The following is a 14,427-nucleotide window of genomic DNA, read 5'->3' on the forward strand; positions in this document are numbered from 1 at the left end:
AGGACACTAGTCTATCTCCTGTTACTGTAGTGAGACAGCTTGATGTACCAGGACACCCCCTGGACAGGACACTAGTCTATCTCCTGTTACTGTAGTGAGACAGCTTGATGTACCAGGACACCCCCTGGACAGGACACTAGTCTATCTCCTGTTACTGTAGTGAGACAGCTTGATGTACCAGGACACCCCCTGGACAGGACACTAGTCTATCTCCTGTTTCTGTAGTGAGACAGCTTGATGTACCAGGACACCCCCTGGACAGGACACTAGTCTATCTCCTGTTTCTGTAGTGAGACAGCTTGATGTACCAGGACACCCCCTGGACAGGACACTAGTCTATCTCCTGTTACTGTAGTGAGACAGCTTGATGTACCAGGACACTAGTCTATCTCCTGTTTCTGTAGTGAGACAGCTTGATGTACCAGGACACCCCCTGGACAGGACACTAGTCTGTCTATGTCTGAGTCCCAAATGAAACCCTGTCCCCTATATAGAGAGGCCGTAGGGCCCTTTCCCCTATATAGTGAGGCAGTAGGGCCCCGTCCCCTATATAGCGAGGCCGTAGGGCCCTTTCCCCTATATAGTGAGGCCGTAGGGCCCTTTCCCCTATATAGTGAGGCCGTAGGGCCCTTTCTCCTATATAGTGAGGCAGTAGGGCCCCGTCCCCTATATAGTGAGGCAGTAGGGCCCCGTCCCCTATATAGCAAGGCGAGGCCGTAGGGCCCCGTCCCCTATATGGGGAGGCCGTAGGGCCCCGTCCCCTATATGGGGAGGCTATATGGGGAGGTAGGGGCCCAGTAGGGCCCCCCCTATGGGGGAGGCCGTGGGGCCACCCCTGGATATGGGGAGGCACGTAGGGCCCCGTCCCCTATATGGGGGAGGCCGTAGGGCCCCGTCCCCTCCCCTATGGGGAGGCCAGGGCCCCGGCCCCCCTATATGGGGAGACAGTAGGGCCCCGTCCCCTATATGGGGAGGCAGTAGGGCCCCGTCCCTATATATATGTCCCCTATATGGAGGCAGTAGGGCCCTATGGGGAGGCAGTAGGGCCCCGTCCCCTATATGGGGAGGCAGTAGGGCCCCGTCCCCTATATGGGGAGGCAGTCGGGCCCCGTCCCCTATATGGGGAGGCAGTCGGGCCCCGTCCCCTATATGGGGAGGCAGTCGGGCCCCGTCCCCTATATGGGGAGGCTTGATGTAGGGCCCCGTCCCCTATGGGGAGGCCGTCTATGGGGAGGCAGGGCCCCGTCCCCTATATGGGGAGGCAGTTGGGCCCCGACCCCTATATGGGACAGGCCTAGTCTATCCCCGTCCCCTATATGGGGAGGCAGTAGGGCCCCGTCCCCTATATGGGGAGGCAGTCCCCCCGTCCCCCTATATACATGGGGGAGGCAGTCGGGGGGAGGCAGTCGGGGGCCTATCCCCTATATGGGGAGGCAGTCGGGCCCCGTCCCCTATATGGGGAGGCAGTAGGGCCCCGTCCCCTGTTGGGGAGGCCGTAGGGCCCCGTCCCCTATATGGGGAGGCCGTAGGGCCCCGTCCCCTATATGGGGAGGCCGTAGGGCCCCGTCTATCCCCTATATGGGGAGGCAGTAGGGCCCCGTCCCCTATATGGGGAGGCAGTAGTCGGGCCCCCCCTATAGCAAGGGAGGCCTCGGGCCCCGTCCCCAGTGTCCCTATATGTGGAGGCAGTAGGGCCCCGTCCCCTTGATGGGGAGGCAGTAGGGCCCCGTCCCCTATATGGGGAGGCAGGGCCCCTGGTCTATATGGGGGGAGGCAGTAGGGCCCCGTCCCCTATGGGGAGGCAGACAGCTTGATGGGCCCCGTCCCCTATATGGGGAGGCAGTAGTCTATCCCTGTTACCCTATATGGGGAGGCAGTTGGGCCCCGACCCCCCTATATGGGGAGGCAGTAGGGCCCCGTCCCCTATATGGGGAGGCAGTAGGGCCCCGTCCCCTATATGGGGAGGCCGTAGGGCCCCGTCCCCTATATGGGGAGGCAGTAGGGCCCCGTCCCCTATATGGGGAGGCAGTCGGGCCCCGTCCCCTATATGGGGAGGCAGTCGGGCCCCGTCCCCTATATAGCAAGGCGAGGCCGTCGGGCCCCGTCCCCTATATGGGGAGGCAGTAGGGCCCCGTCCCCTATATGGGGAGGCAGTTGGGCCCCGTCCCCTATATGGGGAGGCAGTTGGGCCCCGTCCCCTATATGGGGAGGCAGTTGGGCCCCGTCCCCTATATGGGGAGGCTGTTAGGCCCCGTCCCCTATATGGGGAGGCAGTTGGGCCCCGTCCCCTATATGGGGAGGCAGTAGGGCCCCGTCCCCTATATGGGGAGGCAGTAGGGCCCCGTCCCCTATATGGGGAGGCAGTAGGGCCCCGTCCCCTATATGGGGAGGCAGTAGGGCCCCGTCCCCTATATGGGGAGGCCGTAGGGCCCCGTCCCCTATATGGGGAGGCAGTAGGGCCCCGTCCCCTATATGGGGAGGCCGTAGGGCCCCGTCCCCTATATGGGGAGGCAGTAGGGCCCCGTCCCCTATATGGGGAGGCCGTAGGGCCCCGTCCCCTATATGGGGAGGCAGTAGGGCCCCGTCCCCTATATGGGGAGGCAGTCGGGCCCCGTCCCCTATATGGGGAGGCAGTCGGGCCCCGTCCCCTATATGGGGAGGCAGTAGGGCCCCGTCCCCTATATGGGGAGGCAGTCGGGGCCCCCGTCCCCTATATGGGGAGGCAGTAGGGTCCCTATATGGGGAGGCGTGGGCCCCCCTATATGGGGAGGCAGTGGGCCCCGTCCCCTATATGGGGAGGCAGTGGGCCCCGTCCCCTATATGGGGAGGCAGTTGGGCCCCGTCCCCTATATGGGGGAGGCAGTTGGGTCCCCCCGTTGGGCCCCCCCTATATGGGGAGGCAGTTGGGCCCCGTCCCCTATATGGGGAGGCAGTTGGGCCCCGTCCCCTATATGGGGAGGCAGTAGGGTCCCCCAGTAGGGCCCCGTCCCCTATATGGGGAGGCAGTAGGGCCCCGTCCCCTATATGGGGAGGCAGTAGGGCCCCGTCCCCTATATGGGGAGGCAGTAGGGCCCCGTCCCCTATATGGGGAGGCAGTAGGGCCCCGTCCCCTATATGGGGAGGCAGTGGGGCCCCGTCCCCTATATGGGGAGGCAGTGGGGCCCCGTCCCCTATATGGGGAGGCAGTGGGGCCCCGTCCCCTATATGGGGAGGCAGTGGGGCCCCGTCCCCTATATGGGGAGGCAGTGGGGCCCCGTCCCCTATATGGGGAGGCAGTGGGGCCCCGTCCCCTATATGGCGAGGCAGTGGGGCCCCGTCCCCTATATGGCGAGGCCGTGGGGCCCCGTCCCCTATATGGCGAGGCAGTGGGGCCCCGTCCCCTATATGGCGAGGCCGTAGGGCCCCGTCCCCTATATGGGGAGGCAGTAGGGCCCCGTCCCCTATATGGCGAGGCAGTAGGGCAGTAGGGCCCCGTCCCCTATATGGCGAGGCCGTAGGGCCCCGTCCCCTATATGGCGAGGCAGTAGGGCCCCGTCCCCTATATGGCGAGGCAGTAGGGCCCCGTCCCCCTATATGGCGGGCCGTAGGGCCCCGTCCCCTATATGGGGAGGCAGTAGGGCCCCGTCCCCTATAGGCAGAGGCAGAGGCAGTAGGGCCCCGTCCCCTATATGGCGAGGCCGTAGGGCCCCTCCCCCAGTAGGGCCCCGTCCCCTATATGGGGAGGCAGTATGGGGAGGCAGTAGGGCCCCGTCCCCTATATGGCGAGGCAGTAGGGCAGTAGGGCCCCGTCCCCTATATGGCGAGGCCGTAGGGCCCCGTCCCCTATATGGCGAGGCAGTAGGGCCCCGTCCCCTATATAGCGAGTCAGTAGGGCTCCGTCCCCTATATAGCGAGGCCATCCTAAATTAATTTTAAATGTGCCATTGGTTCCTCTCTCCCTTAGGATCTGGAGTGGACCAGTAATCTGTTGCTAGACTCTGGGGAGAGACTGTTCCTTGAGGAAGAGGAGGATGAAGAAGAGGGTGATGAAGATCTGGACATGGCCGTAGGTGTGTTCCTGGAGGAGAGGACGGAGAGGCAGGTTACGCCCCCAGGAGAACAGGCTTCGGCCTCCAGCGGTTCTGGTAGTGAGGCGGTTGTATTGGGAAGAGGGGAGGAGGAAGAGGAGGCGTGGAGGACAGGAGGGGGCGTTGACGAAGGGGTAGGTGGGGTTAGTGGACTGACCCATCCGGTGTCTGGGGGTGGGGGCGGCTCAGATGAACAAAACACCCCCTTGGGAGAGTCCACTCGTCTGGAGCACAGACCACCAGGAAGAGATGTGGAGGAGCAGGAAGTGGTTCGGGACTCGGAGAGCGGAGCTGGCGGAGAGCAATGGGAGAAATGGGAGAGGGAGGAGGAAGTGGAGGGAGACGAGGAGCTGTATTGCGTCGACGAGGTGACCCAGTCGCTCCTAGCCCAGCTGGAGGAGATGGAGAGGAGAGAGGAGGAGGAGGAGAGGAAAGGGAGGAAGGAGAAGGAGAAGAGGAGGGACAGACTCGTGGACATCCAGAGTGTTGAACTGAAGCTGCCTACAGAACTGGCTCTGCAGCTGGTTGAGCTGTTTGGCCCTGTTGGTGTCCTACCAGGTAACACACACACACACACACACTACTGACCCAGGTAACACACACACACCACTGACCCACAACACACACACACACTACTGACCCGGTAACACACACACACACACACACCACCACTGACCCAGGTAAACACACACACACACCACTGACCCAGGTAACACACACACACACCACTGACCCAGGTAAACACACACACACACACCACTGACCCAGGTAACACACACACACACACACCACTGACCCAGGTACACACACACACACCACACACACACACACCACTGACCCAGGTAACACACACACACACACCACTGACCCAGGTAACACACACACCCCACCACTGACCCAGGTAACACACACACCCCACCTGACCCAGGTAACACACACACCCCACTGACCCAGGTAACACACACACCCCACTGACCCAGGCACACACACACACCCCACTGACCCAGGTAAACACACACCCCACTGACCCAGGCAACACACACACCCCACTGACCCAGGCAACACACACACCCCACTGACCCAGGCACACACACACCACTGACCCAGGTAACACACACACCCCACTGACCCAGGTAACACACACCCCACTGACCCAGGCAACACACACCCCACCTGACCCAGGTAACACACACCACCGGCCCAGGTAATACACACACCCCACTGACCCAGGCAACACACACACCCCACTGACCCAGGCAACACACACACCCCACTGACCCAGGCACACACACACACCCCACTGACCCAGGCAACACACACACCCCACTGACCCAGGCACACACACACCCCACTGACCCAGGCAACACACACACCCCACTGACCCAGGCAACACACACACCCCACTGACCCAGGTAACACACACACCCCACTGACCCAGGTAACACACACACCCCACTGACCCAGGCAACACACACACTGACCCCACTGACCCAGGCAACACACACACCCCACTGACCCAGGCAACACACACACCCCACTGACCCAGGTAACACCCCACTGACCCAGGCAACACACCCCACTGACCCAGGCAACACACACACCCCACCTGACCCAGGCAACACACACACCCCACCTGACCCAGGCAACACACACACCCCACTGACCCAGGCAACACACACACCCCACTGACCCAGGCACCCCACACACACCCCCACTGACCCAGGTAACACACACACCCCACTGACCCAGGTAACACACACACCCCCACCCAACACACACACCCCACTGACCCAGGCAACACACACACCCCACTGACCCAGGCAACACACACCCCCACTGACCCAGGTAACACACACACCCCACTGACCCAGGCAACACACCCCACCTGACCCAGGTAACACACACCACCTGACCCAGGTAACACACACACCCCACCTGACCCAGGCAACACAAACACCCCACTGACCCAGGCAACACACACACCCCACTGACCCAGGCAACACACCCCACCTGACCCAGGTAACACACACACCCCACCTGACCCAGGTAACACACACACCCCACTGACCCAGGTAACACACCCCACTGACCCAGGCAACACACACACCCCACTGACCCAGGTAACACACCCCACTGACCCAGGCAACACACACACCCCACTGACCCAGGTAACAAACACACACCCCACTGACCCAGGCAACACACACAACCCACCAGACCCAGGTAACACACCCCACTGACCCAGGCAACACACACACCCCACCTGACCCAGGCAACACACACACCCCACTGACCCAGGCAACACACACACCCCACTGACCCAGGCAACACACACACCCCACTGACCCAGGCAACACACACACCCCACTGACCCAGGTAACAAACACACACCCCACTGACCCAGGCAACACACACAACCCACCAGACCCAGGTAACACACCCCACTGACCCAGGCAACACACACACCCCACCTGACCCAGGCAACACACACACCCCACTGACCCAGGCAACACACACACCCCACCAACCCAGGCAACACACACACCCCACTGACCCAGGCAACACACACACCCCACTGACCCAGGTAACACACACACCCCACTGACCCAGGCAACACACACACCCCAGACACACTCCCTCAGCTCTCCTGTGCTTGGTTGCCAGGTGTGTGTTCTCCTGATGACTACTCTGTGAGGATGGACCTCAACATGGCCAGACTGCTGCACCAGAAATGGAAGGACACTGTCCAGGTGTGTGTTACCTGGGTCAGGTGGGGTATGTGTGTGTGTTACCTGGGTCAGGTGGGGTGTGTTACCTGGGTCAGGTGGGGTGTGTTACCTGGGTCAGGTGGGGGGTGTGTTACCTGGGTCAGGTGGGGTGTGTGTGTGTTACCTGGGTCAGGTGGGGTGTGTTACCTGGGTCAGGTGGGGTATGTGTGTGTGTTACCTGGGTCAGGTGGGGTGTGTTACCTGGGTCAGGTGGGGTGTGTGTGTGTTACCTGGGTCAGGTGGGGTGTGTGTGTTACCTGGGTCTGGTGGGGTGTGTGTGTTACCTGGGTCGGTGGGGGTGTGTGTGTGTTACCTGGGTCGGTGGTGTGTGTGTGTGTGTGTGTGTTACCTGGGTCAGGTGGGGTGTGTGTGTGTTACCTGGGTCAGGTGGGGTGTGTTACCTGGGTCAGGTGGGGTACCTGTGTGTGTGTTACCTGGGTCGGGTGGGGTGTGTTACCTGGGTACCTGGGTCAGGTGGGGTGTGTGTGTTACCTGGGTCAGGTGGGGTGTGTGTGTTACCTGGGTCTGGTGGGGTGTGTGTGTTACCTGGGTCGGTGGGGGTGTGTGTGTTACCTGGGTCGGTGGGGGTGTGTGTGTTACCTGGGTCAGGGTGGGGGTGTGTGTGTTACCTGGGTCAGGTGGGGTGTGTGTGTTACCTGGGTCAGGTGGGGTGTGTGTGTTACCTGGGTCAGGTGGGGGGGTGTGTGTGTTACCTGGGTCTGGTGGGGTGTGTGTGTTACCTGGGTCAGGTGGGGTGTGTGTGTTACCTGGGTCTGGTGGGGGTGTGTGTGTTACCTGGGTCAGGTGGGGGGTGTGTGTGTTACCTGGGTCGGTGGGGTGTGTGTGTGTTACCTGGGTCAGTGGGGGTGTGTGTGTTACCTGGGTCAGGTGGGGGGTGTGTGTTACCTGGGTCAGGTGGGGTGTGTGTTACCTGGGTCGGTGGTGTGTGTTACCTGGGTCAGGTGGGGTGTGTTACCTGGGTTGGTGGGGTGTGTGTGTTACCTGGGTCAGTGGGGGTGTGTGTTACCTGGGTCAGTGGGGGTGTGTGTTACCTGGGTTGGTGGGGGGTGTGTGTTACCTGGGTCAGGTGGGGTGTGTTACCTGGGTCAGGTGGGGGTGTTACCTGGGTCAGGTGGGGTGTGTTACCTGGGTCTGGTGGGGTGTGTGTTACCTGGGTCGGTGGGGGTGTGTGTGTGTTACCTGGGTCGGTGGGGGTGTGTGTGTGTTACCTGGGTCGGTGTGTGTGTGTGTGTGTGTGTGTTGCCTGGGTCGGTGGGGTGTGTGTGTTACCTGGGTCAGGTGGGGTGTGTGTGTTACCTGGGTCAGTGGGGTGTGTGTATTACCTGGGTCGGTGGGGTGTGTGTGTGTGTTACCTGGGTCAGTGGGGTGTGTGTGTGTGTGTGTGTGTTGCCTGGCTCAGTGGGGTGTGTGTTACCTGGGTCAGTGGTGTGTGTGTGTGTGTGTTGCCTGGGTCAGTGGACCCAGGTAACACACACTGTGTATTACCTGGGTCGGTGGGGGGTGTGTGTGTGTGTGTGTTACCTGGGTCAGTGGTGTGTGTGTGTGTTTTAAGTCTGCGGTTGTCTTTCTAGGAGAAGCAGAGACAAGCAGCACTCTCCTACCATCTACTACAAGAGAGTGAGTACACACACACACACACACACACACTCACCACTGACCATGTAATACACACACACACACCACTGACCCAGGTAACACACACACACACACCACTGACCCAGGTAACACACACACACACACCACTGACCCAGGTAACACACACACACCACTGACCCATGTAACACACACACACACCACTGACCCAGGTAACACACACACACACACACCCCACTGACCCAGGTAACACACACACACACCCCACTGACCCAGGTGACACACACATACACCACTGACCCAGGTAACACACACACACCACTGACCCAGGTAACACACACACACACACCACTGACCCAGGCAACACACACACACACACCACTGACCCAGCAACACACACACACACACACACCACTGACCCAGGCAACACACACACACACACCACTGACCCAGGCACACACACACACACACACACCACTGACCCAGGCAACACACACACACACACACACCCCACTGACCCCAACACACACACACACACACACACACCCCACTGACCCAGGTAACAACACACACACACACACCCCACTGACCCAGGCAACAACACACACACACACACACCCCACTGACCCAGGTAACACACACACACACACACACACACCCCACTGACCCAGGCAACACACACACACACACCCCACTGACCCAGGCAAGGTAACACACACACCCCACTGACCCAGGTAACACACACACACCACTGACCCAGGCAACACACACACACCCCACCACCCAGGTAACACACACACCACACACACACACACACACACACACACACACACACACACACACACACGCTTTACAAACTAAGGCGTCATGGTCATCAAATCATTGTTGTTAATTTGTTGAATAGTTAATAGGAGAGATGGAGACTCATGTCTTCCTCCTCAGTGTCTTACTGTAATTTAATAATGTAATAGTGTCTTACTGTAATATAATAATGTAATAGTGTCTTACTGTAATATAATAATGTAATAGTGTCTTACTGTAATTTAATAATGTAATAGTGTCTTACTGTAATATAATAATGTAATAGTGTCTTACTGTAATATAATAATGTAATAGTGTCTTACTGTAATATAATAATGTAATAGTGTCTTACTGTAATATAATATAGATTTGCTGATCATCCTTGTAGAATTGATAATGTTACACTTTGTTTTAAAGTCCTAAAAACTACAAAACTACGGGTAAACTAAAACTCCATTACCCATGTTTTCCTGTTCTATCCTGCTCTACTTCCTGGTTTTACCAGGCTCTGTCCACTGGGGCGAATCACAGACGGCCAAAACCGGGCTCAGGGACGGGTCACGCTCAGCTCACTTCCTGATTGGTCCAGACGGCTTTGCGTCTCCGAGCGGCCAATCTGAGGCTCGGGATGAGTTGCCAATCCTGGACCACTGGAGTGTGTCCCGCCCTCATGTCTCTCTCAGAGACATCATGACTGAAGAACGGGCTCTACAGGAGAACATGGAGAGGGTAACACACACACACACACACACACACACACACACACACACACACACACACACACACACACACACACACACTGTCACTCTCACACACACACACACACTGGCATATATACACACAGGACACACACACACACACACACACACACACACACACACACACACACACTCACACAGTCACACACACACACACACACACACACACACTCACACACACACACACACACACACACACACACACACACACACACACACACACACATCACACACACACACACTGGCATCACCCTTTCACCTTCTGATTTGACCTGTCTCTCTCCTCCTCCTCAGTCTGGTCCAGGTGGTGTTAATAGGAGAGATGGAGCTGCCATGATGAAGGAGACTCAGCTCTTTGACCTGTTCCCCAGCATAGACAGACACTTCCTACAGGACATCTTCAGAGACCACAAGTTAATATACACACACACACACACACACACACAGTTACAGTCCACAGAGACACACACACACACACAAACTTCAAATCGGAGTAGGGGTGTGTTAGTGTTTCATATGTGAATAATAGCTAATATATCCCTGTGTGTGTGTGTGTGTGTGTAGTTACTGTCTGGTGCAGACGGAGCAGTTTCTGAGGTCTATGTTGGACGAGGGCCCTGTGAGAAACGTTGTGGCTCCAGAGCACACCCCCCGTACTCACAGCAAGGATCGAGACAAGGTACACACACACCCCCGTACTCACAGCAAGGATCGAGACAAGGCACACACACACACCCCCGTACTCACAGCAAGGATCGAGACAAGGTACACACACACACCCCCGTACTCACAGCAAGGATCGAGACAAGGTACACACACACACCCCCGTACTCACAGCAAGGATCGAGACAAGGTACACACACACACACCCCGTACTCACAGCAAGGATCGAGACAAGGTACACACACACACACCCCGTACTCACAGCAAGGATCGAGACAAGGTACACACACACACCCCGTACTCACAGCAAGGATCGAGACAAGGTACACACACACACCCCCCGTACTCACAGCAAGGATCGAGACAAGGTACACACCAGCCATCACTCACCTGCCTCCCCTTCCATGCATCACTCACCTGCCTCCACTTTCAGGCATCACTCAGCTTCCTCCCCTTCCTAGCATCACTCACTGCCTCCCCTTTCAGGCATCACTCACCTGCCTTCCCTTCCAAGCATCACTCACCTGCCTTCCCTTCCAAGCATCACTCACCTGCCTCTCCTTCCAAGCATCACTCACCTGCCTCCCCTTCCAAGCATCACTCACCTGCCTCCCCTTCCAAGCATCACTCACCTGCCTCCCCTTCCAAGCATCACTCACCTGCCTCCCCTTCCAAGCATCACTCACCTGCCTCCCTTCCAAGCATCACTCACCTGCCTTCCCTTCCAAGCATCACTCACCTGCCTTCCCTTCCAAGCATCACTCACCTGCCTCCCCTACCAGCCATCACTCACCTGCCTCCCCTTCCAAGCATCACTCACCTGCCTCCCCTTCCAAGCATCACTCACCTGCCTCCCCTTCCAAGCATCACTCACCTGCCTCCCCTTCCAAGCATCACTCACCTGCCTCCCCTTCCAAGCATCACTCACCTGCCTCCCTTCCAAGCATCACTCACCTGCCCCCCTTCCAGGCATCACTCACCTGCCCCCTTCCAGGCATCACTCACCTGCCCCCCTTCCAGGTATCACTCACCTGCCTCCCCTTCCAGGTATCACTCACCTGCCTCCCCTTCCAGGTATCACTCACCTGCCTCCCCTTCCAGGTATCACTCACCTGCCTCCCCTTCCAGGTATCACTCACCTGCCTCCCCTTCCAGGTATCACTCACCTGCCTCCCCTTCCAGGTATCACTCACCTGCCTCCCCTTCCAGGTATCACTCACCTGCCTCCCCTTCCAGGTATCACTCACCTGCCTCCCCTTCCAGGTATCACTCACCTGCCTCCCCTTCCAGGTGTCACTCAGCTGCCTCCCCTTCCAAGCATCACTCACCTGCCTCCCCTTCCAGGTATCACTCACCTGCCTCCCCTTCCAGGTATCACTCACCTGCCTCTCCTTCCAGGTATCACTCACCTGCCACCTCATTTATCCACGATGGAGAGGTGGATTCAGACCCTGGTCGGTGTTCTGTTGTTGACAGAGAGGTGGATTCAGACCCTGGTCGGTGTTCTGTTGTTGATGGAGAGGTGGATTCAGACCCTGGTCGGTGTTCTGTTGTTGACAGAGAGGTGGATTCAGACCCTGGTCGGTGTTCTGTTGTTGATGGAGAGGTGGATTCAGACCCTGGTCGGTGTTCTGTTGTTGATGGAGAGGTGGATTCAGACCCTGGTCGGTGTTCTTTTGTTGATGGAGAGGTGGATTCAGACCCTGGTCGGTGTTCTGTTGTTGATGGAGAGGTGGATTCAGACCCTGGTCGGTGTTCTGTTGTTGATGGAGAGGTGGATTCAGACCCTGGTCGGTGTTCTGTTGTTGATGGAGAGGTGGATTCAGACCCCGGTGTTCTTTGTTGACAGAGAGGTGGATTTCTGGTCGGTGTTCTGTTGTTGACGGAGAGGTGGATTCAGACCCTGGTCGGTGTTCTGTTGTTGATGGAGAGGTGGATTCAGACCCTGGTCGGTGTTCTGTTGTTGATGGAGAGGTGGATTCAGACCCTGGTCGGTGTTCTGTTGTTGACGGAGAGGTGGATTCAGACCCTGGTCGGTGTTCTGTTGTTGATGGAGAGGTGGATTCAGACCCTGGTCGGTGTTCTGTTGTTGATGGAGAGGTGGATTCAGACCCTGGTCGGTGTTCTGTTTTTGATGGAGAGGTGGATTCAGACCCTGGTCGGTGTTCTGTTGTTGCAGTTGATATATTGGAGCAGCAAAGTTGATCTCTACTCTCCCTCTCCCCCCCCCCTCTCTCTCCCCCCTCTCTCTACCCCCCCTCCTTCTCCCCCTCCCCCCCTCCCCCCCTCTCTACCCCCTCCCCCTCTCAGAAGTGTGCAGCAGCTCCAGTGGCCCCTCCACAGTCCCTCTCTCAGTACCAGGATGTGGAGGACCCAGAGTATGAAGACTTCCGAGCCGAGGCCAGGCTCCAGAGAGGCAGACAGCTGGAGAGCTTCAGCAAGGCTGCAGAGGCTTACAGACAGGGACGCAAAGATGTAGCCTCCTACTATGGACAACAGGTGGGGGGGTTACAGACAGGGACACAGAGATGTAGCCTCCTACTATGGACAACAGGTGGGGGGGTTACAGACAGGGACACAGAGATGTAGCCTCCTACTATGGACAACAGGTGGGGGGTTTACAGACAGGGACACAGAGATGTAGCCTCCTACTATGGACAACAGGTGGTGGGGGGGGGTTATTTGAGTGAATATTGACTGTTTCCTGACAGCTAATTGTAATTTCAGTCAGTAGTTTTGGCATTGGAGCTGATTTCCCAGTAGTTTTCAGATGACCCTTTATCTACTGACCCCCTCCTTTATCTACTGACCCAGAGTCCCCTTTATCTACTCAGATCAGGTCTCCTTTATCTACTGACCCAGAGTCAGATGGTCTCCTTTATCTACTGACCCAGAGTCTGTCCTTTATCTACCCAGATGGTCTCCTTTATCACTGACCCAGAGTCATGGTCTCCTTTATCTACTGACCCAGAGTCATGGACTGACCCAGAGTCAGATGGTCTCCTTTATCTACTGACCCAGAGTCAGTCTCCTTTATCTACTGACCCAGAGTCAGATGGTCTCTTTATCTACTGACCCAGAGTCAGATGGTCTCCTTTATGCTAGGTGACTTTAAAACCCACATGTTTTAGATTTGTTCCAGACCTCCAAAGTGGTTCCCTGATGTGGATTAAGCCTCCCCCATGGTATCGTTTTGGTACAGTCCCCTCATGGTATCGTTTTGGTACAGCCCCCCCATGGTATTGTTTTGGTACAGTCCCCCATGGTATCGTTTTGGTACAGTCCCCCATGGTATCGTTTTGGTACAGTCCCCCATGGTATTGTTTTGGTACAGTCCCCCATGGTATCGTTTTGGTACAGTCTCCCCCATGTATCGTTTTGGTACAGTCCCCCATGGTATTGTTTTGGTACAGTCTCCCACCATGGTATCGTTTTGGTACAGTCTCCCCCATGTATCGTTTTGGTACAGTCTCCCCATGTATCGTTTTGGTACAGTCTCCCCATGGTATCGTTTTGGTACAGTCCCCCCATGTATCGTTTTGGTACAGTCCCCCATGGTATCGTTTTGGTACAGCCTCCCCCATGGTATCGTTTTGGTACAGTCCCCCATGGTATCGTTTTGGTACAGTCTCCCCATGGTATCGTTTTGGTACAGTCTCCCCATGGTATTGTTTTGGTACAGTCCCCCATGGTATCGTTTTGGTACAGTCTCCCCCATGTATCGTTTTGGTACAGTCCCCCATGGTATCGTTTTGG

The 14,427-nt window shown here is 57.4% G+C and overlaps 1 protein-coding gene across 1 annotated transcript in view; it reads left to right on the plus strand.

Annotated features, from left to right (window-relative positions):
- The window catches only part of n4bp2 (NEDD4 binding protein 2), a gene marked incomplete at its 5' end in the record, with an annotated part of 35,631 nt that overhangs the window by 17,146 nt on the left and 4,058 nt on the right, over positions 1–14,427 (plus strand). Inside the window, 8 exon segments of the mRNA XM_042315593.1 lie at positions 3,944–4,625; positions 6,732–6,817; positions 8,428–8,473; positions 9,756–9,979; positions 10,303–10,421; positions 10,573–10,696; positions 10,698–11,039; positions 12,982–13,170. Coding sequence (XP_042171527.1) covers positions 3,944–4,625; positions 6,732–6,817; positions 8,428–8,473; positions 9,756–9,979; positions 10,303–10,421; positions 10,573–10,696; positions 10,698–11,039; positions 12,982–13,170 — 1,812 coding nt within the window.

Source organism: Oncorhynchus tshawytscha, unplaced genomic scaffold (assembly GCF_018296145.1).
Source record: "Oncorhynchus tshawytscha isolate Ot180627B unplaced genomic scaffold, Otsh_v2.0 Un_contig_5675_pilon_pilon, whole genome shotgun sequence".
Taxonomy (NCBI): Eukaryota; Metazoa; Chordata; class Actinopteri; order Salmoniformes; family Salmonidae; genus Oncorhynchus; species Oncorhynchus tshawytscha.